Source organism: Hemiscyllium ocellatum, chromosome 17, assembly GCF_020745735.1.
Source record: "Hemiscyllium ocellatum isolate sHemOce1 chromosome 17, sHemOce1.pat.X.cur, whole genome shotgun sequence".
Classification (NCBI taxonomy): domain Eukaryota; kingdom Metazoa; phylum Chordata; class Chondrichthyes; order Orectolobiformes; family Hemiscylliidae; genus Hemiscyllium; species Hemiscyllium ocellatum.
The window spans coordinates 29,656,787-29,683,630 of NC_083417.1; the positions used below are offsets into that span (position 1 = coordinate 29,656,787).

Consider the following 26,844-nt stretch of genomic DNA (forward strand, 5'->3'; position numbering starts at 1 on the left):
AGGTTAGTTAGGAAACATAAAATTAAACTTATCATTTCTTTACAGGATGAATACTGCATTGTGTTTATATTATGCTTGGTTTGAAGTCAGTCAAATCAGTTATTCTTGAAACAGCTATTCTTTGCTGGAGGTATTGTATTTTCTCCTCACTCTATCCTGACAAGGTACAAGACAAAGCCAGTCATTATTCTCAACCTAGTAATTCAAAGAGTTGGCTGTTAATAGAATGGTCCTACAGCCCACTATATCTGTGCAGACCAACAAACACCAAACTACACTAATCCCATTTACCTGCACTTGGTCCACAGTCTACTATGCTCTAGCATTTTAAATACTCATCCAGATGCTTCTTAAATGTTGCGAGAGAACCTGCCTGTATCACCCCCCAAGCATGTTCCATGTATGTACTATCCTCTGAGTGAAAAAATATTTTCTCAGATCTCCTCTAAAACACTTGCTGTCATTTTAAAAATTAAGCCATATGCCCTTAGGCACATCTGTCACACGGAAGAGAATCTCATGATGTATTCTATCCAAATCGCTCATAATTTTGAAAACGTCAATCAAATTCTGTCCTCAATCTCCTCAGCTCCAAGGAAAACAAACCCAACTTGCTCATAACTGAGACTTTTCATCCCAGGCAACATCCCAGTGAATTGCCTCTGCAGTGCAATCACATCCTTCCAATAGTGTGGCAACCAGAACTGTACGCAGTATTCCATCTGTAGCCTAACTAATGTTTTGCAAAATTGTAAAAAGATTTTCTTGCTCGTATGTTCTACAGCCCAGATAATGAAGGCAAGTATCTGAAATGCTGTTTTCACCATCCTACCTACTTGTGGTGACACATTCAGAGGTCCGTAGACTTGTACACTAAGGTCCCTTTTGTTCATCAGTATCCCCTAGGGACCGACTATTCATTGTCGATATAATTCCCTTATTAGACCTCCCAAAATGCATCATCTTACACTTATTGAGATTACATTTCACCTGCCATTGCTCATAGAGTCATAGAGATGCACAGCATGGAAAACAGACCCTTCGGTCCAACCCGTCCATGCCAACCAGATATCCCAACCCACTCTAGTCCCACGTGCCAGCACCTGATCCATATCCCTCCAAACCCTTCCTATTCATATACCCATCCAAATGCCTCTGAAATGTTGCAATTGTACCAGCCTCCACCACTTCCTCTGGCAGCTCCTTCCATACCGGTACCACACTCTGTGTGAAAAAGTTGCCCCTTAGGTCTCTTTTATAACTTTCCCCTCTCAGCCTAAACCTATTCCCTCTAGTTCTGGACTCTCCCACCCTAGGGAAAAGTCTGCCTATTTATCATATCCTTGCCCCTCATTATTTTGTAAACCCCTATAAGGTCATCCGTCAGCCTCTGATGCTCCAGGGAAAACAGCCCCAGCCTGTTCAGCCTCTCCCTATAGCTCAAATCCTCCAACCCTGGCAACATCCTTGTAAATCTTTTCTGAACCCCTTCAAGTTTCACAACATCATTCCGATAGGAAGGAGGGCCAGAACTGCACGTAATATTCCAACAGTGGCCTAACTGATGTCCTGTACAGCTGCAACATGACTTCCCAACTCCTGTACTCAATACTCTGACCAATAAAAGATAGCATACCAAACACCTTCTTCACTATCCTATCTAACAGCAACTCCACGTTCAAGGAGCTATGAACCTGCACTCTAAAGTCTTTTTGTTTTGCAACTCTCCCTAGGACTTTACATTAAATGTATAAGTCCTGCTAATATTTGCTATCCGAAAATGCAGCACCTAGCATTTATCGGAATTAAACTCCATCTGCCATTTCTCAGCCCATTTTCCCACCTGGTCAAGATCGTGTTGTAATCTGAGGTAACCCTCTTCGCTGTCCACTACACCTCCAATTTTGGTATCATCTGCAAGCTTACTAACTGTACCTCTTATGCTTGCATCCAAATCATTTATGTAAATGACAAAAAGTAGAGGACCCAGCACCGATCCTTGTGACACTCCACTGGTCACAGGCCTTCAGTCAGAAAAACAACCCTCCACCACCACCCTCTGTCTTCTACCTTTTGAGCCAGTTCTGTACCAAATGGCTAGTTCTCCCTGTATTCCATGAGATCAAACCTTGCTAATCAGTCTCCCACGAGAAATCTTGTTGAATGCCTTACTGAAGTCCATATAGATCACATCTACCGCTCTGCCCTCATCAGTCTTCTTTTGTTACTTCTTCAAATCATGTGAGACATGGTTTCCCACGCACAAAGTCATGTTGACTATCCCTAATCAGTCCTTGCCTTTCCAAATACATGTACATCCTGTCCCTTAGGATTCTCTCCAACAACTTGCCCATCATCGAGGTCAGGCTCACTGGTGTAGTTCCCTGGCTTGTCCTCACCACTCTTCTTAAACAGTGGCACCACGTTTGCCAACCTCCAGTCTTCTGGCACCTCACCTGTGACTATTGATGATACAAATATCACAGCAAGAGGCCCAGCAATCACTTCTCTAGCTTCCTACAGAGTTCTCGGGTACACCTGATCAGGTCCTGGGGATTTATCCACCTTTACCCGTTTCAAGACGTCCCACTTTCTCCTCTGTAATCTGGACATTTTGCAAGATGTCACCATCTATTTCCCTACAGTCTATATCTTCTATATCCACAGTAAATACTGATGCAAAATATTCATTTAGTATCTCCCATTTTCTGCGGCTCCACACAAAGGTCGCCTTGTTGATCTTTGAAGGGCCCTATTCTCTCCCTAGTTACCCTTTTGTCCTTCATGTATTTGTAAAAACCCTTTGGATTTTCCTTCATTCTATTTACCAAAGCTATCTCATATCCCCTTTTTGCCCTCCTGATTTCCCTCTTAAGTATACTCCTACTTCCTTTACACTCTTCAAAGGATTCACTCGATCTATCCTGTCTATACCTTACATATGCTTCCTTCTTTTTCTTAACCAAACCCTCAATTTCTTTAGTCATCCAGCATTCCCTCTACCTACCAGCCTTCCCTTTCACCCTGACAGGAATATATTTTCTCTGGATTCTTGTTATCTCACTTCTGAAAGCTTCCTATTTTCTAGCCGTCCCTTTACCTGCGAACATCTGCCTCCAATCAGCTTTTGAAAGTTCTTCGAGTAAAAAATGAGGTCTGCAGATGCTGGAGATCACAGCTGCAAATGTGTTGCTGGTCAAAGCACAGCAGGCCAGGCAGCATCTCAGGAATAGAGAATTCGACGTTTCGAGCATAAGCCCTTCATCAGGAATAAGAGAGAGAGAGCCAAGCAGGCTAAGATAAAAGGTAGGGAGGAGGGACTAGGGGGAGGGGCGATGGAGGTGGGCTAGGTGGAAGGAGGTCAAGGTGAGGGTGATAGGCCGGAGTGGGGTGGGGGCGGAGAGGTCAGGAAGAGGATTGCAGGTTAGGAGGGCGGTGCTGAGTTGAGGGAACCGACTGAGACAAGGTGGGGGGAGGGGAAATGAGGAAACTGGAGAAATCTGAATTCATACCTTGTGATTGGAGGGTTCCCAGGCGGAAGATGAGGCGCTCCTCCTCCAGCCGTCGTGTAGTTGTGTTCTGCCGGTGGAGGAGTCCAAGGACCTGCATGTCCTCGGTGGAGTGGGAGGGAGAGTTAAAGTGTTGAGCCACGGGGTGATTGGGTTGGTTGGTTCGGGCGGCCCGGAGGTGTTCTCTGAAGCGTTCCGCAAGTAAGCGGCCTGTCTCACCAATATAGAGGAGGCCACATCGGGTGCAGCGGATGCAATAGATGATGTGTGTGGAGGTACAGGTGAACTTGTGGCGGATATGGAAGGATCCCTTGGGGCCTTGGAGGGAAGTGAGTGTGGAGGTGTGGGCGCAAGTTTTACATTTCCTGCGGTTGCAGGGGAAGGTGCCGGGGGTGGAGGTTGGGTTGGTGGGGGGTGTGGATCTGACGAGGGAGTCACGAAGGGAGTGGTCCTTGCGGAACGCTGATAGGGGAGGGGAGGGAAATATATCCTTGGCGGTGGGGTCCGTTTGGAGGTGGCGGAAATGGCGGCGGATGATACGTTGTATGCGGAGGTTGGTGGGGTGGTAGGTGAGAACCAGTGGGGTTCTGTCTTGGTGGCGGTTGGAGGAGCGGGGCTCAAGGGCGGAGGAGCGGGAAGTGGAGGAGATGCGGTGGAGGGCATCGTCGATCACGTCTGGGGGGAATCTGCGGTCCTTGAAGAAGGAGGCCATCTGGGCTGTGCGGTGTTGAAATTGGTCCTCCTGGGAGCAGATGCGGCGGAGACGAAGGAATTGGGAATATGGGGTGGCGTTTTTACAGGGGGCAGGGTGGGAGGAGGTGTAGTCCAGGTAGCTGTGGGAGTCAGTTGGTTTATAATAGATGTCTGTGTTGAGTCGGTCGCCCGAGATAGAAATGGAAAGGTCTAGGAAGGGGAGGGAGGAGTCTGAGACAGTCCAGGTGAATTTCAGGTCGGGATGGAAGGTGTTAGTAAAGTTGATGAACTGTTCAACCTCCTCGTGGGAGCACGAGGCAGCGCCGATACAGTCATCGATGTAGCGGTGGAAAAGGTGGGGGGTGGTGCCAGTGTAGTTGCGGAAGATGGACTGTTCCACATATCCTACGAAGAGGCAGGCTTAGCTGGGGCCCATGCGGGTGCCCATGGCAACTCCTTTAGTTTGGAGGAAGTGGGAGGATTGAAAAGAGAAGTTATTCAGGGTGAGGACCAGTTCAGTCAGTCGAAGGAGGGTGTCAGTGGAAGGGTACTGGTTGGTGCGGCGGGAAAGGAAGAAGCGGAGGGCTTTGAGTCCTTCGTGATGGGGGATGGAGGTGTACAGGGACTGGATGTCCATAGTGAAAATAAGGCGTTGGGGACCGGGGAAGCGAAAATCCTGGAGGAGGTGGAGGGCGTGGGTGGTGTCCCGAACGTAGGTGGGGAGTTCTTGGACTAAAGGGGACAGGACCGTGTCGAGGTATTGGGAGATGAGTTCGGAGGGGCAGGAGCAGGCTGAGACAATGGGTCGGCCGGGGTAGGCAGGTTTGTGGATTTTGGGCAGGAGGTAGAAACGGGCGGTGCGGGGTTGTGGGACTATGAGGTTGGAGGCGGTGGATGGGAGATCCCCTGAGGTGATGAGGTCCTGGATGGTCTGGGAGATGATGGTTTGGTGGTGGGAGGTGGGGTCGTGGTCAAGGGGGGCGATAAGAGGAGGCGTCCGCGAGCTGGCGTTTGGCTTCAGCGGTATACAGGTCAGTGCGCCAAACTACCACCGCGCCTCCCTTGTCTGCGGGTTTGATGGTGAGGTTGGGATTGGAGCGGAGGGAGTGGAGGGCTGCACGTTCTGAGGGTGAGAGGTTGGAGTGGGTGAGAGGGGTGGACAGGTTGAGTCGGTTAATGTCACGGCGGCAGTTGGCTATAAAGAGGTCGAGGGCGGGTAGGAGGCCAGCACGGGGTGTCCAGGTGGATGGGGTGTGTTGGAGGCTGGAGAAGGGGTCGTCAGAGGGTGGGCGGGAGTCTTGGTTGTGGAAGTAGGCACGGAGGCGAAGGCGGCGGAAGAATTGTTCAATATCTCGCCGCGTGTCGAACTCATTAATCCGAGGGCGTAGGGGAATGAAGGTGAGGCCCCTGCTGAGGACTGATCTTTCATCCTCAGAGAGGGGGAGATCTGGAGGGATGGTGAAAATCCGGCAAGGCTGGGAGCTAGGACCTGGTGTGGGACTTGAGCTGGAGCTGGGGCTGGGGGCGGGGTTAGGGGCGGGGACAGAGATCGAAGTAGGGGCGGAGTTAGACGTGGTGACGTTGCTCGATGTGGGGGCGGGGTCATGCGTCGTGACGGAAATAAGCGTGGGGGCGGGGTTACGTGAAGCGACGAAAGACGGCGTGGGGGCGGGGTTATGTGTGGTGACGAAAGACGGCGTGGGGGCGGGGAAACCTGAGGATTTGTGCTCCTGCAGGTTAGTGATGTCAGTGGGGGCGGAAGTGGCTGCGCCGACGGCAACCGGAGGGGCAGAAATGGTTGCGGCGACGGAGGAGTGGTGGTCATTCCCGGTGGCCGCGTGGGTCGCGGGTCCGTCGGCGATCGTGGAAGCGGTTGTGTGTGTGGTGGTCACCGGGGCAGTTGTTGGGGCGGCGATCGCGGGGGCTCCGAGGTCGGTGGGGGCGGAAGTGACGTCACGGTCGGCGGCGGCCTTGGGTGCTGCGGGCGCTGTGGAGGCCACATGTGTAATGGCGTCCGACAGGCCTATAGAAGATTCTGGAATAGTTGAGGAGCCACGAGTGTGGGGGTAAGTACATGAAAGTTTTTGGTACTTACTGTCTTTAATCTCTGATAGGGCTAGGAAGAACTGTTTGTTGAGTTTGTGGACTCTTCTGTAGATGAAGAACAGCAGGGGTCCTTTGCAGGTCTGTGAGAGTGTTGTCCTGAGCTGGGGTAGGGCTGATTGCAGGGAATGTAGGTAGCGACGCATGGCTGCAAGGGTGGAGCGGAGGATCCGGAGGGAGGTCTGTTGCTGGAGGCTTCGGATTTGTTGCAGGTACAGGTTGTCCTGGTTGGATCCAAATTTTGTTGGTTGGAATGTAGTTCGGAGTCCGTGTGGGATCAGTCGGTTCCTTAGGCAGGTGCTGAGGAAGGAGATGTGGCTGTGGTAACGAGTCTGTTTGAGAACGTGGCTGAAGAGTTTCTGTGCAGAGGAGATGACCTGGGGGGTGCAGTGAGAGAGAGACTCACTAAAATCCTTGTAGAGGGAGGAAGAGAGCTTCTTCAAGGAAGGCATCCTTGTAAGAGGATTCGCAGTAGGTTAAAATCTTGAAAGTTCTTGCCTAATACCGTCAAAATTGGCCTTTTTCCAATTTAGAACTTCAACTTTTAGATCTGGTCTATCCTTTTCCATGACTATTTTAAATCTAATAAAATTATGGTTGCTGGCCCCAAAGTGCTCCCCCACTGACACCTCAGTCACCTGCCTTGCTTTATTTCCCAAGAGTAGGTCAAGTTTTGCACCTTCTCTAGTCAGTACATCCACAGATTGAATCAGAAAATTGTCTTGTGCTCACTTAATTCCTCTCCAACTAAACCTTTAACACTATGGCAGTCCCAGTCGTTGTTTGGAAAGTTAAAGTCCCCTACCATAACTACCTTATTATTCATACAGATAGCTGAGATCTCCTTACAAGTTTGTTTCTCAATTTCTCTCTGACAATTTTGGGGGGGGGGGGGGGTCTATAATACAATCCCAATAAGGTGATAATCCCTTTCTTATTTTTCAGTTCCACACAAATAACTTCCCTGGATGTATTTCTGGGAATATCCTCCCTCAGCACAGCTGTAATGCTATCCCTTATCAAAAACGTGACTCCCCCTCCTCTCTTGCCTCCCTTTCTATCCTTCCTGTAGCATTTGTGTCCTGGAACATTAATCTGCCAGTCCTGCCCATCTCTGAGCCACATTTCTGTAATTGCTATGATATCCCAGTCCCATGTTCCTAAACATGCCCTGAGTTCATCTGCCTTCCCTGTTAGGCCTCTTGCATTGAAATAAATGCAGTTTAATTTATTAGTCCTACTTTGTCCCTGCCTGCCCTGACTGTTTGACTCACTTTTGTTCTCAACTGTACCCGTCTCAGATTGATCTCTTTCCTCACTATCTCCCTGGGTCCCAGCCCCCACCTTACTAGTTTAAATCCTCCCAAGCAGTTCTAGCAAATTTCCCTGCCGGTATATTAGACTCCTTCCAATTTAGGTGCAATCGGTCCTTCTTGTACAGGTCACTTCTACCCCAAAAGTGATACCAATGATCCAAAAATGTAAATCCTGCTCCCATACACCAGCTCCTCAGCCATGCATTCATCTGCTCTATCCTCCTATTCCTGCCCTCACTAGCTCGAAGCACTGGGAGTAATCCAGATATTACTACTCTCGAGGATCGCCTTTTTAAATTTCTGCCTAACTCTCTGTAATCTCCCTTCAGAATCTCAACCTTTTCCCTTCCTATGGCGTTGGTTCCAATGTGGACAATGACCTCTTGCTGGCCCCTTTCCCATGACGACATTCTGCACCCTCTCTGAGACATCCTTGAGCCTGGCACCAGGGAAGCAACACACCATTCTGCTTTTTCACTGCTGACCACAGAAACGACTGTCTGTGCCTCTGACTACAGAACCCCCTAACACAATTGATCTCTTAGAAGCCGAAAGTACCCCTCGTTGCATTAGAGCCAGTCTCAATACCAGAAACTTGGCTGTTCGTGCTGCATTCCCCTGAGAATCCATCACCCCGTACATTTTCCAAAACCTGTTTGAAATGGGTATATCCACAAAAGACTCCTACCTCTCTTACCTTTCCTCGAGTTCACCCATCTATGTGACTGTATCTGAGACTTTATCCCCTTCCTATAATTGCCATCCATCATGTACTGTTGCTGTTGCAAATTCCTCATTGCTTCTAACTGTCTCTCCAACCAATCCATTCGATCTGATAAGATTCACATCAAACGGCATTTATGGCAGATATAATCCACAATAACCCTTAAACTCTCTTTAAACTCCCACATCTGACAAAAAGTACATATTACTGTACTAAAGGCCATTTTTGCTCCTTCTATAGATTTAGAAAATAACACCATCTTATTCTTCTACAAAACACTGCCCCAGGTTAAATTAATAGTTCCGGCTTATATTTTAAGTTTAATCAAGAGACATAGCTCCAAAAACATATAATCAAGAAAGAACCCACTCTACACACTACTGCAGTCTTTCTGTTGGACATACTTAAAACAACGATTGACTTAACTGATTCTGTGCTGTGAACTTCACCCAAACAGGTTTCTCCAAGATCAGTTGTGAATTTCACTGTTTGTTAATTTTCCCAGATGCACTCCGAGGTCCAACGATACATGAATTCAAAACAGCAAAAGCAGTAACTGTGCAGGTTGTCTCTCCCTCTCTCTCACCCTCTATCTCTCTCCTGGACTGTCCTCACCATGTGCTGCCTTTGTCTGCTCTTCTCCCTTTTAAAACTGCTGTTGTTTTGATTTTTTTTCCAAAGTTCCAAAACAATGCAACAGCATATGAAACAGTAATTGCTGCTCCTGAAATTCGAGGAAATCACCTCCAGCACCTAAAATACCTCAAAAAAAGGAGCAGCTGTTGCAGCCAGAAATTTTTCCCATCCTCCATCTTGGATGCTCTGCCAACTTAGCAGCTGATCAATACCACATTAGCCCAAGACTATTTTTCTCATTATCAACAACTCCACCAATTTTCATTTCATCTGCAAACTTAGTAATTACACCTACTACATTTACTCCCAAGTCATTAATGTACATATCAACAGCAAGAGTCCCAGCACCAGTTCCTATGGTACACCACTGGTTTCAGGCTTCCAATTACAAAAACAGCCCTCCATCATCACTCTTTGCCTTCTATTTGCAAGCCAATTTTGGATCCAGTTTGCCAATATCTTTTAGGTCCCATAGATTTTTACCTTTAAACAAGCTTTCGTGTGAGACCTTGTGAAAGATCTTACTTACTGAAGTCATGTAAACCTCATTAACTGCACTACCCCTGTTAATATATTTGTCACCCTTTCAAAAATACATAATTAAATTAGTCAGACAATATCTCCCTCTAACAAATCCATGCTGACTATCCCTGATCAGTCTTCCCTTTCCAAGTATTGATTTATCCTGTCCTTCAGAATTTTTTCAAATAATTTCCTTACCAACTGATGTCAGACTAAGTGATTGATAATTACCTGGCCTATACCTGCCGGCCTTCTTGAACAAAGGAATCACATTAGCTATCCTCCAGTCATCTGGCACTTTGTCTGTGGCCTGTATTAAATATATCTCCTTCCTTGCTTTGTTACTTTGCTAAAGATTTACAATTTATAAAAGCAAATTTTATTTTCTTTCAGCAATATTCCAAATCGTTCCACATTCATCTGCCCATACTGTGGAGCACGAAATCTTGACCAACAGGAATTAGTCAAACATTGCATGGAAAATCATCGTAATGATCCCAATAAAGTGGTAAGTGCCTGATTTCTGATTTCATATTCATACCAGAATGAACAGTAGGTTTTCCAGTGTATAATAAAAAGTATCGTGAAAGCATGTAGTTTCTGTTCACAAAACAGTACTTGTGTTGCAATTTTAATTATTATTTTATATCAGTTGATTATTGCAAGCTACTATGTCAGCATTTCCATTTGAATTTGCTATCAGTTGTTGGGTAAAAGTACTGAACTCTAGATGGCTCAGTTGAAATAAGGTTCTACAGTGTAGTGATTGTAATGAAGTCAGCCAGTTGGACATCATAGAATATGAGTTTCCTGATTGGGACTGTTAATTTTTATCCATTCACGGAGCCCTGGCTGACAAAAAGAGGGCATATCAGAGATTCTGCCACTCTGATGCCTCACTGTGTATGAGGCAGTGCCATAGTCAAGGACTGCTCATGTATAAATAAAGGGTGACTTGGTGACAGAATACAGGCCTTTGTTGAGTTATTTCATGCAGTCTCTTTAATTGGTTGTTATCTTGAATTTTAATAACCTGCTATATTCATCAACTGATAATAGAATGATGCCACGCTAACTGAAAATTATTTTGTTAACATTGGCTCCCTTTGTTAGGAATTCCAATTTTTTAAAATGCTATATATATTTTCTAAAACCTTATAAATGAAAGGTGAACCAAAAGTGTAGCCATTTCCTGTTGTTACCTTAATATGTCTTAGTTTATTCAAATAAAATTTGTATTTGCAAAAACTTCTCCTATTTCGATAAAAGAAAACTTTGAAGGGCCAGGGAAGAGATGCCAATGCATATTTTCATGGTCGGTTGTTGAAAACAAGAGAAGTGGGTTGAGGAAAATGTCAGGCATGTTATATAGCTTATACTTTGTGAGTGTCAATTTCATTACAGCAAACCCAACATAATTGACTAACAATTTTTGAAAACAGAAGAAGAAAACAGACTGGTATTTATTACTTCATCTTCTACATACTTGATTTTGGTTTTTTTTAATCACTTATTTGACTAGGTATGCCCAATTTGTGTGGCAATGCCATGGGGAGATCCAAGCTACAAGAGTGCCAACTTTCTTCAGCATCTGCTTCACAGGCACAAGTTCTCCTATGATACATTTGTGGTGAGTGTGAGCTCTTCAGAAAATAAAGAAATATTTGGTGTACTATAGTTGCTCAATTTGTAAGTTCACTGTCCAATGAATAAATTCATTGAGCAATAGAGATCAGAATATCCCACTCTGGCAAGTGCATGAATGTATGGATGCCATATGAAGAAAACTGGATTGAATTAATTTCCACTTGGATCATCCATCTCAACTCCACATTTCCAAAGTATCCTCATTTCCCTTAATTCCCTCAGTGCCCAAAAGTCTGTTTTGCATTCACTCAATAATTGAGCGGCAACAGCTATTTGATATAGAGAATTACAAAGATGCATAGCTTTGTTGAGAAATTTATCCTTCATCCTAAATGACCAGCTCCTTATTTTGAGATTCTCTGACACCCTATTCTGTATTACCTAGTCAGTGAAGCATCATCTTCATAGATGTTATATCAATTTTAGTTAGACCACCCCTTACCCATCTAACTTGTAAGTTGTATACTGACAGACCTGCTGAGTATATCTAGCACATTTGGTTCTTGTTATTATTTTCTACAATTAGGTATTGACAATATGCTACACTATCTTAGAAAACATTAGGATTTTATAAATTATTAATGACTAATTGTTCAGCAAAAGCTGTGCTGATTTATTTCATTCCAAATAAGATCAAAGAGTTAAATTTAGATTGACTACAACTACTTGATTATTTCTGCTCTTCATTATTTCAGTAAAAAAAGTTTTACAATTTTCCTATACTGTAAATCATGGACAATAATACCATTATATGTTTATATACAGTTGGTGTTATGGACCCTGTCATTTTAAAAGTGCAGATACGTTATACTGTAAACCATTAATCACTGTCCATTTCCAACGAATACTTTACAATGCAGCATTTGTGCTGTATTATAACAAGAAATTATATCATTTTATACTGTATGTTCAATTGATAGCTGCACATGACTTTTTTTATTAGCCTTAGCAAAGTACAAGTGAGACTTTCTTAAGTACAAACTAAGTAATAACAATACAACCATTGAAGAATTCTATTTATTCTGTGTAATTTCATGTATTTTTGAAAATGAAGAAAACAGTGGTCATTTGTTGATTTTATCCTTATGAGACACAAGGACAATTATAGTTAACAATTTTACTTAGTGTAATTCAATTTTTAGATTTACATAAATGAATTAAAATATTGGGAGCTGTAAACACAATGGTCATCTCCACTATAATTGAGAGAGTTTTGTTGTCTAAAGTGTGGGTTATTCTACCTTTTCATGCAATGACTTTCATCATCTAGTGAATTAAGGCAAAGAATAAAACCAAACATGCAACTGCCTGAGTAGAAAGTATTTTATTTAACAGTGTCCATATTTTACTGGACTGGAATAATTTGCAGTTTTAATATTCTATTATTTGTTGCAGGATTACAACATTGATGAAGATGCGGCATTACATGCAGCAATAGCACTTTCTCTCACAGAGAAATGAAGCAACTGCCTACATAGAGATCTAAGCAGACATCCTTTGTACACGTCACCTTCTCTCACCTGGCAAAGAGAGTGGCAATTTCCCAACATTCTGTAGGGTACTGTCATCCTCTGCACAAGTCACCTTCTCTCATCTGGGCAAAAATAGTGTCCTCGTCCTAATATTCAGTAAGGTGCTGTCATCCTTAGCACAGGCCATTTTTCTCTGTGCAAAGCGAGTGGCAATTTCTTAGCATTCTGACAGATACCATCACCTTCTGCATAGGCCACCTTCTCGATCTGGGAATAGACAGTGCTCAATTCTTAGTTTTCAATCGGGTGCTATCAACCTCTATATAAGTTCACTTCTCACACGTAGGCACAGGTCACATTCACTTCTCTGCATTCGAGAGGGTTCTGGTAACTCAGCTAATCAAGTAACCAGTTGGGTAACAAGTTTTTTTTTGAATCATTAGTGTGTACCTATATCTTTTGTTCAGTTTAAATTTGTTCATACATCTTTCTGTGTTACAAATGTTGTACATTGTGAGGGTGTCTGTGTGAAAGAATTGTTTGATTTACGGTTGGTGTTTTTAATGTTTGAGGTCGTTTTGCATTACAAAAATGAAAGCATACTTTTAAAAAAATACAGGAAAGATTGGAAAACTAGAGAATCATGTGAAGAAACCTTTCACCGTGCTATGCATCATTTATGTTGTTGCTAATCAGAGCTCGAATTTAACAGTTAGCAGATGGTAAATTTATTGAGAGATGTTGTAAACAGAGGGGTGGCAGAGTGGCTTGGATTTCATAGCTGTAGTTATAACTAAATTGTTGACATTCACTGTCAATATAATTGTGAAACTATCAGCAACTACTGGTGTTGCCACGTTTGTCATTAAATGTGAGAAATCCAGAAGCTGCTCTCACCCCTGATTTCCTCAGTGTTTCACAAGACACACTGTTGAAGTCCCTGTTGGAGAGAAATCTTCAGAGCCCACTTCAGAAATTATGTGAACTTACTATTTGTGCTATTAGTCCTGCTGTATTAAGCACTGCTAAAGTTATACCTTGCTGAATAAGTTGTAATTGGGTTTAATAATGGCATACTCAGTTCATAATTACTTCTGAACACCTTCTCTCACCTGAAAAATACTCATTTATGGAAATGTTCAATTTATCCATTATGTAAGTCTGGACATGTAAAGTAATTGTCATTTTTAAAATTTATATTTCAGTTTCCAGTTTAATCTCATGTGTATATCTTAATCTTTATCATGTAATTGGTAAAATGATTGGAAAATAAGGGATAATTGCTGGTCATTACTTCCTAGTTTGCTGTCTGTGAGAATTTCTCACTGTGATATCCTACTTGGTGTCATCACTGCTTCTGATTGTTGGAAGTGTCTTCAAGCTATTGGTGGAAGGAGCGTAATGTGATGAGAAGGCAGATCCAGCCATATAAACCAATAGGGACATTCTTTTGCAACCAGTTACAAAGTCTAGGCCAGTGTGTGTTACATATGCATATATCTGACTATATATATATAGCCATCTACTGTGAATAATGTATTTTCAGTTTTATATTTAGCCTATTGAATATAATCTATTGATAATATAATGGGGCGATAAAAATTGATGATTTAACTCTGACCTATACTGGCCTGAGTATGAATCACTAGATGCTTGAACTTTAGTTTTTCTTTACAATATTGTTTGTCTTGTCTCATTCTTTGAGGTAACTCATTATTAATTCTCCACCCCAGAAGAAATATATACTTTACAATATTCTAATTGGCTCAATAAGGTGCAGGTCTTGCATTCCAATAACATTCACAGGAATTGCTTTAAAATGGGATAGGCTAGGTATTCGTGGCTATTTAAGTACTGGATGGGTAAAAAGTGCTGGCTTTTCCAATAATACGTACATAAACTGAACAGTAAAATAAAAATGCACTGATAAATAATATGCTTCTTTACAAATAAAAACAAAGTGTTGGAGAGGTTCAATGGGCTTGACAGCATCAGTGGAGAGAGCAATAGAGCTAACATATTGAATCCACTATTTTTCTTCAGAGCTTAACAGGCTGGTAAATGATGGTTATTATGTTGTTGGCTAAAGGGGAGGAGAGTGAGGGTAACAGATAATGAGGGTGCCTCGAGAAAAATACAAAAGGAGTGCTAATAGTTGTAAAGGAGAGAACTAGATAGAAAATAGTTGTAAATAATCAAAAATAGGTTGGCCTTGCTGAAAACAAACCCATGCAAACAAGACACTGATGGGAGGAGGTGGATAATCAAAACGGAGGAAGGGTTCATGTACTGAAGTTGGTGAACTCAATGTTGAGTCCTGAAATCTGTAAAATGCCTTGGTGGATAATGAGGCATTATTCTCCAGCTTATGTTGAGTTTCACTGAACCACTACAGATCTCCAACAGAAATGTTAGCATGAGAATAAAAGAGTATTAAAATGGCAAGCAATTGGAAGATTGGGATCAACAGAGCAGAGTACTGTATATTGTGCAAAGCGTTCACCAATACAGAAGAGTCTGCACTGTGAGCAGCAATTTAACCTGTTTTTTTCATAACCCCCTCAAGGGGGTTACTATTTGGCCCTAAGGTCTGTTGTAGCTCTCCAGTGATATTTAAGGATAATTATGCCTGTTGATATGCTCTCAGTTCTCAAAAAACTGATGGTGTAAAACTATTGAGCTCTTTGAAATTACATGCCAAAGATGCAAATTGGTGCATTGGTAATTACATGTGCCGTTCTATTTGACACCACTTGACATTATGGGCTGATTAGCAAATACGTTTTGTCTTATTTTCAAAGCATTGTACAGCGAAATGCTACATGCACTGTACATATTGTTGAAACTTGCAACATGCCTGAAAATATAAGAGGATTTTAATCAACTAAACCAGCACATCTCTTTCACTGAAAAGATATGGGGGCAACATTGAACAGGATCTGAAAATGAACAGAAGGATTGCAATGCATGAATTACCCCGTGGTTGTTGCTTCCAGTGCAGGCTACATGCAAACTCTGTGCTGTCTGTGCACTTAAATAATTACAGTGTGCAGCCAACGCTAAGCATATTATTAAGTGGTTGTATGCCTGAGCAGAGGATTCAAAATTGAGAGCGGATAGCATGAGTAAATGTTAGCCTATCCTACTTAAGCCCAGTGTGCACTTAATGTCATAGAATCCCTATGATGAGGAAAGAGACCATTTAGTCCATCCGTTCTGTACCAATCTGCTGAAAGACCCCCCCCCCCCCCCCCCCCCCAAACCCTACTTTTCCCTGTAACCCTGCATTTACCATGGCTAACCCACCTAACCTGCACATCTACACGGTTTGGGAGGAAACCCTCACAGACACATGGAGAAAGTCTGTGTAGTTTGCACAATCACCCAAGGCTGGAATCAAACCCTGGTGCTGTGAGGCAGCAGTCCTGGCCACTGAGCCACTGTGCCACCCTTCCTTAAAGGGAGGTGCGTGAGGCTGAAGCAGTTACTGGAATTTGTTTAACAAATTATTTTTTACATAGGGAACACTCAACATTGGCACATACTGACTTAAAGTGGGTTCCAAGACTTGCTCATGATGAACAGGGGGCATTGATGAAGAAGTGGAAAGATGTGAATTTTTGATAGGACTCCAAAAGCTCTCAAGATAAACTTTGCAAAGGCAATGACACTAGATTGCTGTGGAGGTTTATGCCAGGAGTCAATAATCTGGCAGCACAATTAACATAATTGCATCAAACCCTGGATGTATTCAAATACTAGACCAGAGCACAGAGGAGCTGATGTCTGGTAATCTGTCCTTCAACTCATTGCTAAAATGCTACCCCAGTGGTGTGGCAGTTCTTCTGTGTAGGCCAGATCTGTTTGTCCTATCTCATAACTTTCATCCTCACATCCTTGTCACCCCATCAATGTCCTTGTGGATGGTCAATCAGCCAAGCAGAGTACTATGATCCAAAGCTAGAACAGATTTGGCCAAACTATTGAAGCTCTTGCTGCCTATGGAATTACCTTGCACCAAGCATGCTGCAGCCACCGAGGTAAAAATGTGTCAGGGTACTAGGACAGAGAAAGGTGCAAGAAAGGTCAGCACCTAAGTGAATACGCAAGGGAAATTAGCCTGGTATAGTTTAATTAATAAATTTAGCTTGGAATGTTTATCTTGCATTACACCAAGGCAGGCACTGTGATGTGATGCTCATGGTTAAAGGGAACATTAGATACAAGACTGGTGAATGGGAAATTGGGCCGGTGATTACTGGTATCACAGACCAGTGAAACTGTAGTGGTCACCATCTTTCTCCTGCTCCACAACCATCTCACTGGTGTACGTTTTACCTGTGGCATGGGTTATATTCTAATGATGGTAAGATTGTGCTCCATGTAACATGTTTCTGAGTACTGTTGATCTCCCCCCCCATAGAGATCCAAGCTCTGGTAGCATTGGGTTGAATTTTCCTGCTCGTGATGTTGAACTTAGAGGTGAGGTATCCGGAGAATTGAGGAGAGCCACATTAAAACCTACCTGCATCAACAGGTGAATCTTATGGACGGTGAGAACCAGGAATGGATACCACCCCATTGAAGTGAGCAACAAGTCGAGTTGTTCACATGTACAATTTTCCAGGTGTTCAGGCATTCTACAGATGGTGGCGCAGTTCCCCTCCCTGGACCCATGAGGTTGCTCAACAAAGGAGACTAACCTGAACCAGGCCAGGGGCTATCAGCGAATCATGCCCTAAAGAGTGGACCACCAGTAGGTGGTCCAACATGCTACCCCAATACTATGCTTGAAGTGGACAATGGTTCTGCCACTAGCAGTTTTAACCTAGGCCACCCTCCACGTTGAAACATCCCTGCAGGACCTGGTTCTCCTGCTAGGATTGCTGTGACTACAAAAGTTGTGGCTTTTCTGTTTGGGCCAGTGAATCAGGAAGTAAATACAATCCATAAGTTGATGGTAGTGGAGTCATGTGAGAAGATTGTATTGTTGGATGCTGTGCCAATCTCTGGCCTCCATTTGGTCCCAAATCACATTCCCAAAGTTCATTGGAAAATCCTAAACAGGGTTCCAGTATAGCAAGGTGTATTTATGATATTTCATGCATGCATGATATTTGTTGTGCAATAACTCTTGTCATACAGTAGTGATCCCTTGGTTATAAAGACTCAAAGACTGATGGCAGAGTGGACTTCCGCAGACTGAAGCCAACAAAGCCTGAATTTTACAAATGCTGGGAGTACTGCTCATTCATGGGAAGAACTATCATTCCTAAACAGCGTGATCATTGAACAAGGTCTCCCCACAGCAATAAAGTTGTCCAAGCAGCCTTGAGGAATAAGGGATTGACTTCTATCCTTCACTCGATGGAAGTCTAGGTCTGTAGATGAAAGAAACATAGATCCCAGAGAGAGGTGAATCAGGCTATTGCACGCAGGGATCGGGGAATTGAAAGGAGTGTTGGTGTGGGGTTACAGTACGGATTTTATTTGCCAGCTTTAATACCTTGTTTGGTGGGATAAGGGATGAGGGAATGTTTTTTACATTCAACAAATACTCTTTAAACGATCAAACTCTTCCTGCTTTTTAAACCAGTTGTGTTCCAAACTTGTTCTTCCTGATCATGGATCCATACCAAGTGTATTTTTGCTGCATAATATTTGAATCAAATAGTTAGTTAGCAAACTCATATGTGCATTAATTTCTTTTCTAAGACTAGCAGTCTATCAATTTTAGAGTTTCTTGAATTTGTTGCAGTAGTCAGAAAGGCAAGTGGAGAGTATTCTATCACATGCTTGACTTTTGCCTTTTAGATGATGGACAGGCTTTGAGGAGTCAGGAAGTGAGTTACGCACCATAGAATTCCCAGTCTCTGATTTGCTCTTGTGGCTACTATTTATGACTGGTCCAGTTAAGTTTCTGGTATATGGTTAAACCCCCAGCACTCGGTGTTGATGATAGGAGATAGTGGCTACTGGGAGGTTCCACAAATGCCAATTGATGTGTTAATACAATTCAGTGATGTTAATGATGTTGAGACAGTTAAATTCTGTTTTCTTGGAGAGGGTCATTAACTGGTACCTAGCACAAACATACCTGCCTCTTATCAGCCCAAGCCTGAATGTCTTGCAGACGTTAATGCGTTCCCCAGTTGCATCAACTTGTTCACATTTATAAACTGTTGTAGTATTCCTTATAGAACTTCAGTCTTTGTATCTCAAACTTTTGGACAAGAAATTTGAATAGTGTGTTGGTATCATAGAACATAGAAAAGTACAGCACAGAACAGGCCCTTCGGTCCACAATATTTACTGAGGATTATTCCTAATGTAAAATAAAATAACCTAACCTATGCACCCCTCAATTCACTGCTGTCCATGTGCATGTCCAGTAGTCGCTTAAAAGTCCCCCAATGACTCTGCTTTCACCACCACTGCTGGCAATGCATTTCATGCATTCACAACTCTCTGCGTAAAGAACCTACCTCTGATGTCTCCTCTATATCTTCCTCCTAATATCTTAAAACGATGACCCCTAGTCCCAGTCAGTCCTGCCCTGAAGAAAAGTCTCAAGCCTCTCATTACCTTGTATACCTCGATCAGGTCACCTTTCTTCATGTTTATCTCCAGTGAGAAAAGTCTGAGCTTAGTCAACCTCTCTTAAGACAAGCCCTCCAGTCCAGGCAGCATCCTAGTAAACCTTCATTGCACCCTCTCCAAAGCCTCCGTATTTTTCCTGTAATAGGGCAACCAGAACTGGACACAATATTCCAAGTGTATTCCAGGGGTCTTGTAGAGCTGAAGCAAAATCTTGCAGCTCTTAAACTCGATTCCCCCTGTTAATGAAAGCCAAAACACCATAGGTTTTCTTAACAACCCTATCCACTTGGGTGGCAACTTTGAGGGTTCTTTGCACTTGAACACCAAGATCCCTCTGTTCTCCACACTGCTAAGAGTCAGGTCTTTAATCCTGCAATCAGCATTCAAGTTCCACCTTCCAACATACATCACTTCGCATTTATCCAGGTTGAACTCCATCTGCCATTTCTCAGCCCTGCTCTGCATCCTGTCTATATCACACTGCAGCCTGCAATAGCCCTCAATACTATAAATGGCACCTCCAACCTTTGTGTCATCGGCAAATTTACTAACCCACCCCTCAACCCCCTCATCCAAGTCATCTATAAAATGACTATCATTGTTATCATTGTTACTGGGAACATTACTTCTGTGACAATCATATTTCTGTGATGTTCTGGTGATTGTACTTCCCGGAGTGAGCCAATGACCTATGTATATTTGACCCACTTGCACATTTTTCCATCACAAATTAAGCATCATTTTTTCAAAACTTTGTTTACTGCTATTGAACTTGTTGAACTAGTAGTGTATTAATCTTCACTGTCTTCACGCATTACATTAAAATATGTATCACCATCTTTGTTGCATTTTTGTGAATGATCTGATATTAACAGTCAAAGAAAAATGCAGCTTTGCCTGTATATTAACTGTTGCAATTCACGTACTAGGGCACACCAATTCCTTTGTACCTCTGAGTTCTGCAATCTTTTTCCACATAAGTAATATTCTGCTTTTCTGTTCTTCCCAAGTGGACAAGTTCACATTTTCTTATTTTATATTCAATATGCCAAATCTTTGCAACTCTTTCAATCTACCTATATTACTTTGCAGAGATTTACAACTTACTTCTCTGTCTATCTTGGTGTCTTTAGCATATTTAGCAACCATATATTTGGTCACTTCATCCAAGTAGTTGAAGAAAATTGTAAATTTTTGAAGCCCCAGAACTGAACTTTGTAGCAATCCACTTGACACCTCTTGCTAATCTGAAAATTATACAATTATGCCTCCTCTCTGTTTCCTGTTAGCTAACAAATTCTCTGACCACCCCACACCTGAGCTCTTATTTTGTACAGGAGAAAGTGAGGACTGCAGATGCTGGAGATCAGAGCTGAAAAATGTGTTGCTGGAAAAGCGCAGCAGGTCAGGCAGCATCCAAGGAGCAGGAGAATCGACGTTTTGGGAATAAGCCCTTCTTCCTGAAGAAGGGCTTATGCCCGAAATGTCGATTCTCCTGCTCCTTGGATGCTGCCTGACCTGCTGCGCTTTTCCAGCAACATATTTTTCAGTTTTTATTTTGTACAGTGGTACATTGTCAAATGCCCTCTGGAAATTGAAGGGCAGCAAATCCACAAGCTCCCTTTTATCCACACTGCTTATTACTTCCTCAAGAATTCCAGTAACTTGGTCAAACATGTTTTCTTTTTCACAAACTGTGTTGACTTTGATTGGATTGAGATTTTCTCCCATTGCTTTTCTTTAAATTTTGCCCATGTTCTGACCTTCGATTCATCTTTGTCAAATTATATACTTGTACTTTCAATTTGATTGGTTTTTTTATGTTCATTTGTTAGCCACAGATGGTGCATCTTTTCTTGAAAACCTGCCTTTGTCAATATAATGCATCTTTTTTGAGTACTTTGCAAAATCCTGTTAAGTATCTGCCATTGTATTTCTACTCACTTACCTTTTAGCTGTTTTCCAGTTCAATTTAGCCAGTTTTGTCTTCACGTATAGATACTTCCCATATTTAAGTTAATTTTGCTAGATCTACTCTCCTCCTCTTCAAATTGTACTTGAAACTCAATTAGATTTTGATCATTTGCTAGTTGGGGCGGGGTGGGGGGGGTGAGTGTAGAGGAGTGGAGGCTTCACATTAATTAATGCTGTTTCATTGCACTTTATCAAACCTAGTATAGTCTGCCCTCTATTTGATTCTAGAATGTGCCATTCTAAGATACTGTCCCTAAAACACCCATGATCTCATCCTTTACCTGTCTCATTCATTCAATATAAAATCACCCAAAATGATCACTTTCCCATGCTCACAAGTCCCCATTATTTCTCAGTGTATTCCACATCTGACGGTCTGCTTATTGTTAGCCTATAAATGACTCCTCAAGTGAATTATTACTTTCACTATTTCTTGTCTTTAGCCAAAAGGATTCCACGGAATTAAGGTAATCTCGGCCTATTGTATCAGCAGTATCCTTTAATTAATAAACCTGCCCATCCACCTTTATGTTAGCTTCCTCTACTTCCTAAATGTGATGTACCCTGGATTATTCAGGTCCTAATCTCTTCGATCTTGCAGCATGTTTCTGTGATGGCTATCGGATCTCATGTTTATTTGTAGTTGTCTTGTCAATTTGTCTCTTTTGTTATGAATGCTATGTATATTCAAATTCAGAGCCTTTAGTTCTGTTGTTTAACTTTTTTTGGAACTTCCAGCCTCATCTAGTGATGCACATTGTTGTGGATCTGAAGACACACAGGCCAGACTAGACATGGATAACAGATTTCCTTTTCGAAATGACATTGGTGAACCAATGAGTTTTTAAGACAATCGGCAGTGGTTACATGGCCATTGGGGGGCTTTTAATGCAAATGTGTAATAATGTATGTAGATTAACAGTGTACATAATGTATGTAGATACTTTTTACTATTTAAAAATCAGGAACCATTTATTTCAAGAATGGGCTTAGTTGGTGAGCTTGGGACAAAAAAGGAAGTTGTCAACTTCCAGTTCTCTCTCAAATTTTCCAAATGCAAGTTGGTTTTATTTCACATCAATTCAGAAAGGAAAAGATAACAAAGCAATTACTGTAATTTGTTTAGATAGCTTGAGTATTTCACATTTAGTTGTCAATAGAGGCACATCTATATGGATAGCAACTGTTTTAGCCAACTTCATATTTAATGTCACTGCACAGATATGACACTAAACCATGTGGGCTTCCAGGCACAGCAGAGGTGAATGATTGTGTCTATCCTTTTTCAAAATTGGGCTTGTGCCTGAAAGACCCTGCACACTTCAAGACTTGTTAGTGATTTTATGCTGCTTTATAGAAAAAGCTAGAGTTGCCATTGATGTCATGTCCTGGTGCCATCACTGGTGAAAGTAAACTCCACAAAGAGTTGGGTTTTTGCATGATTACACAACATGTGCATTTAAATTAACAAACCAGTATCTCCCCAGAATGTAATCACTATTTTTCCTTTATGTTTCAATGTCTATGTTCTATCATGTCAGAACTGGTTTTGTTTAGGGTTTTTTTTGTAGCACTACATTTTGTTTTTTTTAGAATTTCAGTTTCTTCCCATTCTACAGTTTATTTCCTATCAATGGAGCATATATACTATAGACCCCTGCCCACTCGTGCATAGTAAGGCACTTTTTCTGGAAAAAATACTTAAGGTTCCCTACTCTTGCACAAGCGCAGTAACTGTTTATAGCCACTTGAGTGCAGGAAAGCTTTACTGTAAAATTAGAATGAGGTTGCAAGATGAGCATTAAATCTTTGTGACTGAGAAAATCTAGTAGAGTTGACACTCTAAATGTCTGAACTGCATTCTAAATGTAACTATGTTGGTTGCAGTTGCTTTATTGAGTCTTGATTTTATTTTCTTTAATTACACAGATACTTTTTTAAGGAATATAAAACCCAAAAGTAAATGAACGGAGTTAAGATGCAAATCAGCCATAATCTATTTGAGTGGTTGACCAGGCTCCAAGAGGTGATTGGTTACTCCTGGGTTGTTTTATTTTGTGATTTCAGTTCCTAAATTTATCTAGTCTAGATCCTAGTAGATCCTGTTTCTTTACCACCAATCAGAAAATATATTGTACTGGTAAGGAAACCTCATGTATTAAATTCGAGCTCTGAAAATATTCTTACGTTTGATTATATTTCTTTGTACTTGTTTTACATTTGTTCAAGCTTGAAGTCAAGCTGATCCATTCCTTGTAATCTATGCTTTCTGATGGATCTATGGGGACTTCCAAATATCGTAAACATAATATGATTCTTCTATTTTAAGAGGGAGCATAAATGGCCATTTAGGTACACAAGTCAGATAAATCACTAAGGCAGGATCCTTCCACATTAACAACTGGCTGAACCAAAAAAAAACTGAAGCTTAGTACTGAATTAATATATATTTTTAAAGCAACACACTCATCAAGCTATTTCTACAGGGTAGTAACTGGAAGAGCAACTAAAACATGTAACAAAAAAACATTGAGTGCGATTTGCTTTGGTTTGAGACATCTTCACTTTCTAAGGTTCAAATAGAAATGACCTAAAGGGAAAAAGGTCCATCCTCTTTTATCAGTTCTGCAAGTCACAGGTTAATTGAGGTCTATCATTTTCAGTACATCTACCTAAATATGAATTAACAAAAATGTCATTTGGCTCAAAAGGCTCAGTTTTGGATAGCCAGGATGTAATGGAAATTCCAGTTGCTATAAATCTCAAATGTTTTTCCAGTATTTAAGGGTATTACATTTTAGGAAGAGGTTAATTAGTGCTTAGTAGTGTGAGGAATACAACAATCTGTACGAAGTATGTGCTTGAATAGGTGGAACCAAAAATCTATTTATGTAGATAAGTATTTAATGGCCAAATTCTAATTGAAAAGTTAGATTTTGGTTTTCAGTACAGTGAGTACAGAAAATGTGACTTTAGTTTGTACTGCCAATAGAATAAAAAGAAAACCATTGAATTCTCTTTGTGTTACATCCTCCACCTTACTGAGCACAAAGAAAACTTCCAGTTTGTTATTTTAAAAAAGTGATTTTGATGTAGCAAAATGATATAACTGTGTGAATGAGATTTCCTTAATAAATGTGTGAGATCAGTGTTTCAAATTGTTTGGACAACTAGTAGAATTTTCTGGTGACTTGCAATTTATATTTCCAAGATAAGAACATACATAAGTTATTTTTCTTCTAAATCAGTATGTAAATTAATTTATTATTTTATTTAAACTTTTAAATTCTTATTTAACTTCCTTACAACATTATACTTTATGCTTGTAGCTCACTAGCAAAAATCAAAACATAGAATATTAGTTACCAGTAACTTTGCTAGCTGCTAGTCTTAATTTGAACACTGTATGATATTGTATCTGAATTGAAATTGTAATGTAGGTTTTAAAACAAAAGGTTTTCCTCATTGTTCTGGTCATGCAATTACTCACGCAGTTCTGAATTTTAAATTGGCACCAATTGATAATTTAAATTTCTGATGCTTTTGCATCTAATGGAAGTCAAGTTATAATACATAGGCATGTATAAAGTATCATCTGGGACTAGCTAATGACAATAATTAAGTTTGCCTGATGCCTGAGTTCATGGAGGCAAGGCTACTGAGCTAGTGTTTTGGTGTGGTTTCTTTACTTATTCCAGTTCAGTTACAACCCTGCACCTGCAGAGGTGAGAGATACAGATTCCACATTCTTCCATCAAGCTGCAAAAAATGACTGTAGAAAACTTATGCTATAATACAAACCTTGTCTAATTTTCTAATATTTTTAATGTACTACAGTGCACATTTTCAAACTAGTTTTTTAGAAATTGTTTGTTGCTGTGTGAAGTTAGTGTGTACATTTGGATATTTTGTAAATAAAATTTTGCTTGTTCAGCAACTAAAGGCTATTCGCTTCATATTTCTTCTTAATTCCAACATCAGTTGATCAAATTAGGTGTCAGAATTAAACAACTGTTTCTCTCATGGGAAAACTCAGACATTTCAACTTCATTTTTAATACTAATTAGCAGTTTATCTTTGGGCAGGTGGACAAATTAAGCCAAAATAATTGGTCTGAGGAGACGTGATGCATATTGGGATTCCACAGTTGTCTTTACACACTGATCTTTGTGGAAATTGCCTGGGCGGTTTCAACTTCAGATGGGTGGTTCCCCTGTTTTTGGAATCCTTTGAGTGTTGTAGACCATAACCAAATAGTTACCCAAAAAAATCACTCAGACTGATTCCACCAACTACCTCCCAAACTGATTACTCTTAATTGCCTGAGCACCTGACTGTGGTCCCTCCATTCAGACCCAACCCAACTACCTCTGCCGACCTTGCTAACTCCCAGCTGTCCTGAGCAGACATCAACCTCCTGGTTACTCCGGTTTCCTCCCACTGTTCAAAGGCGTGTGGGTTAGGTTGATTGGCCATGATAAATTACCCATAGTATCCAGGGATGTGTAAGCTAGATGGATCAGCCATGGATTTGTGTGGTATGGGGATGGGGGAATGTGGTTCAGGGTGAGATGCTCTTTGGAGGTTCGGTGCAGACTCGATAGATCAAATGCCCTCTACCTGCACTGTAGGGGTTTTATGATTCAATGATTCACCACCCGATTATCTTCCTAACTCAATCCAGCAAGTCTTCCAGATCCATCCTATCCATCTTCATACTTACCTCAGCCACTCAGTTACCCTATGATCTACTTACCCCACCACCCTATCCATTCACTCATTTTTTTCCTATTCACTGCTAACATTCATGGTGTATGTTTAAACTTACAATATGGCAACTATAAGAAAAGAGGGGAGGGGGTGTTATACCTTTCTTTGGCTGTGACAATATGTCTCAATTGACACTGCACTTCACATTTTTAGAAAGAACAGGCTCAGGAGACCCAGCAAGAAATGCAAAGGAAGGTCTGAGAGTTTTTTGATTGCTGCTCCATGCAAGATCTGAGCTACAATAGATACATCTGTAACCACCAAGATGTATAAATAACAACAACTTGCATTAAGTTGCATCAACACCAAGATACGTAAAGAGATAATAGGGAAGATGGCAAAATAAACCTTGATCAAAGGGGTAAGTTTTAGAGAGCAGAGAAAGAATAAAAGTTTTAGAGATGATGTTCTAGAGCCTCAGCAGTTCAACGCACAACTTCAAATGATGAAGCCATTAAAATTAAAGATGTGCTAAAGGCCAGATGTCCTAGAAAGATATCAGGCTAGAGGAGCTGCAAAAGTGGGAAAGGAAAAAACAATGTGGAAGGATTTGATAACATGAATGAGAATTTGATATCAATGCAATGCTGTACTGGAAGCCAATATAGGTCTTTGAGCACTGGATATGATGGATGAACATGATAGGATACGGGCAACAGAGCTTCAGATGAGTAGGATCTTTTTCCAAAGTATATTGCCAAGGAGCAGCATGTTAATTTTTATAAAATGTGAACCAAGGAAAGGGTTTCCAGAGGTAGCTGAAGAACCAAGAGACGACATTGCAATTGATGGCTATTTACGCTGGTGTTCATAATACTTAAACTGGTTATTGTGGTTTTGTTCGCCGAGCTGGGAGTTTTTGGTGCAAACGTTTCGTC

The 26,844-nt window shown here is 41.5% G+C and overlaps 1 protein-coding gene across 1 annotated transcript in view; it reads left to right on the plus strand.

Annotated features, from left to right (window-relative positions):
* LOC132823916 (E3 ubiquitin-protein ligase RNF166) overlaps positions 1 to 13,082 on the plus strand; it is a 55,585-nt gene extending 42,503 nt beyond the window's left edge. The window contains exons 4-6 of the mRNA XM_060838032.1: positions 9,897 to 10,011; positions 11,026 to 11,133; positions 12,546 to 13,082. Coding sequence (XP_060694015.1) covers positions 9,897 to 10,011; positions 11,026 to 11,133; positions 12,546 to 12,611 — 289 coding nt within the window. The 3' untranslated portion in view covers positions 12,612 to 13,082. The remainder of the gene's footprint in view (positions 1 to 9,896; positions 10,012 to 11,025; positions 11,134 to 12,545) is intronic.
* The last annotated feature ends 13,762 nt before the right edge of the window (positions 13,083 to 26,844 follow it).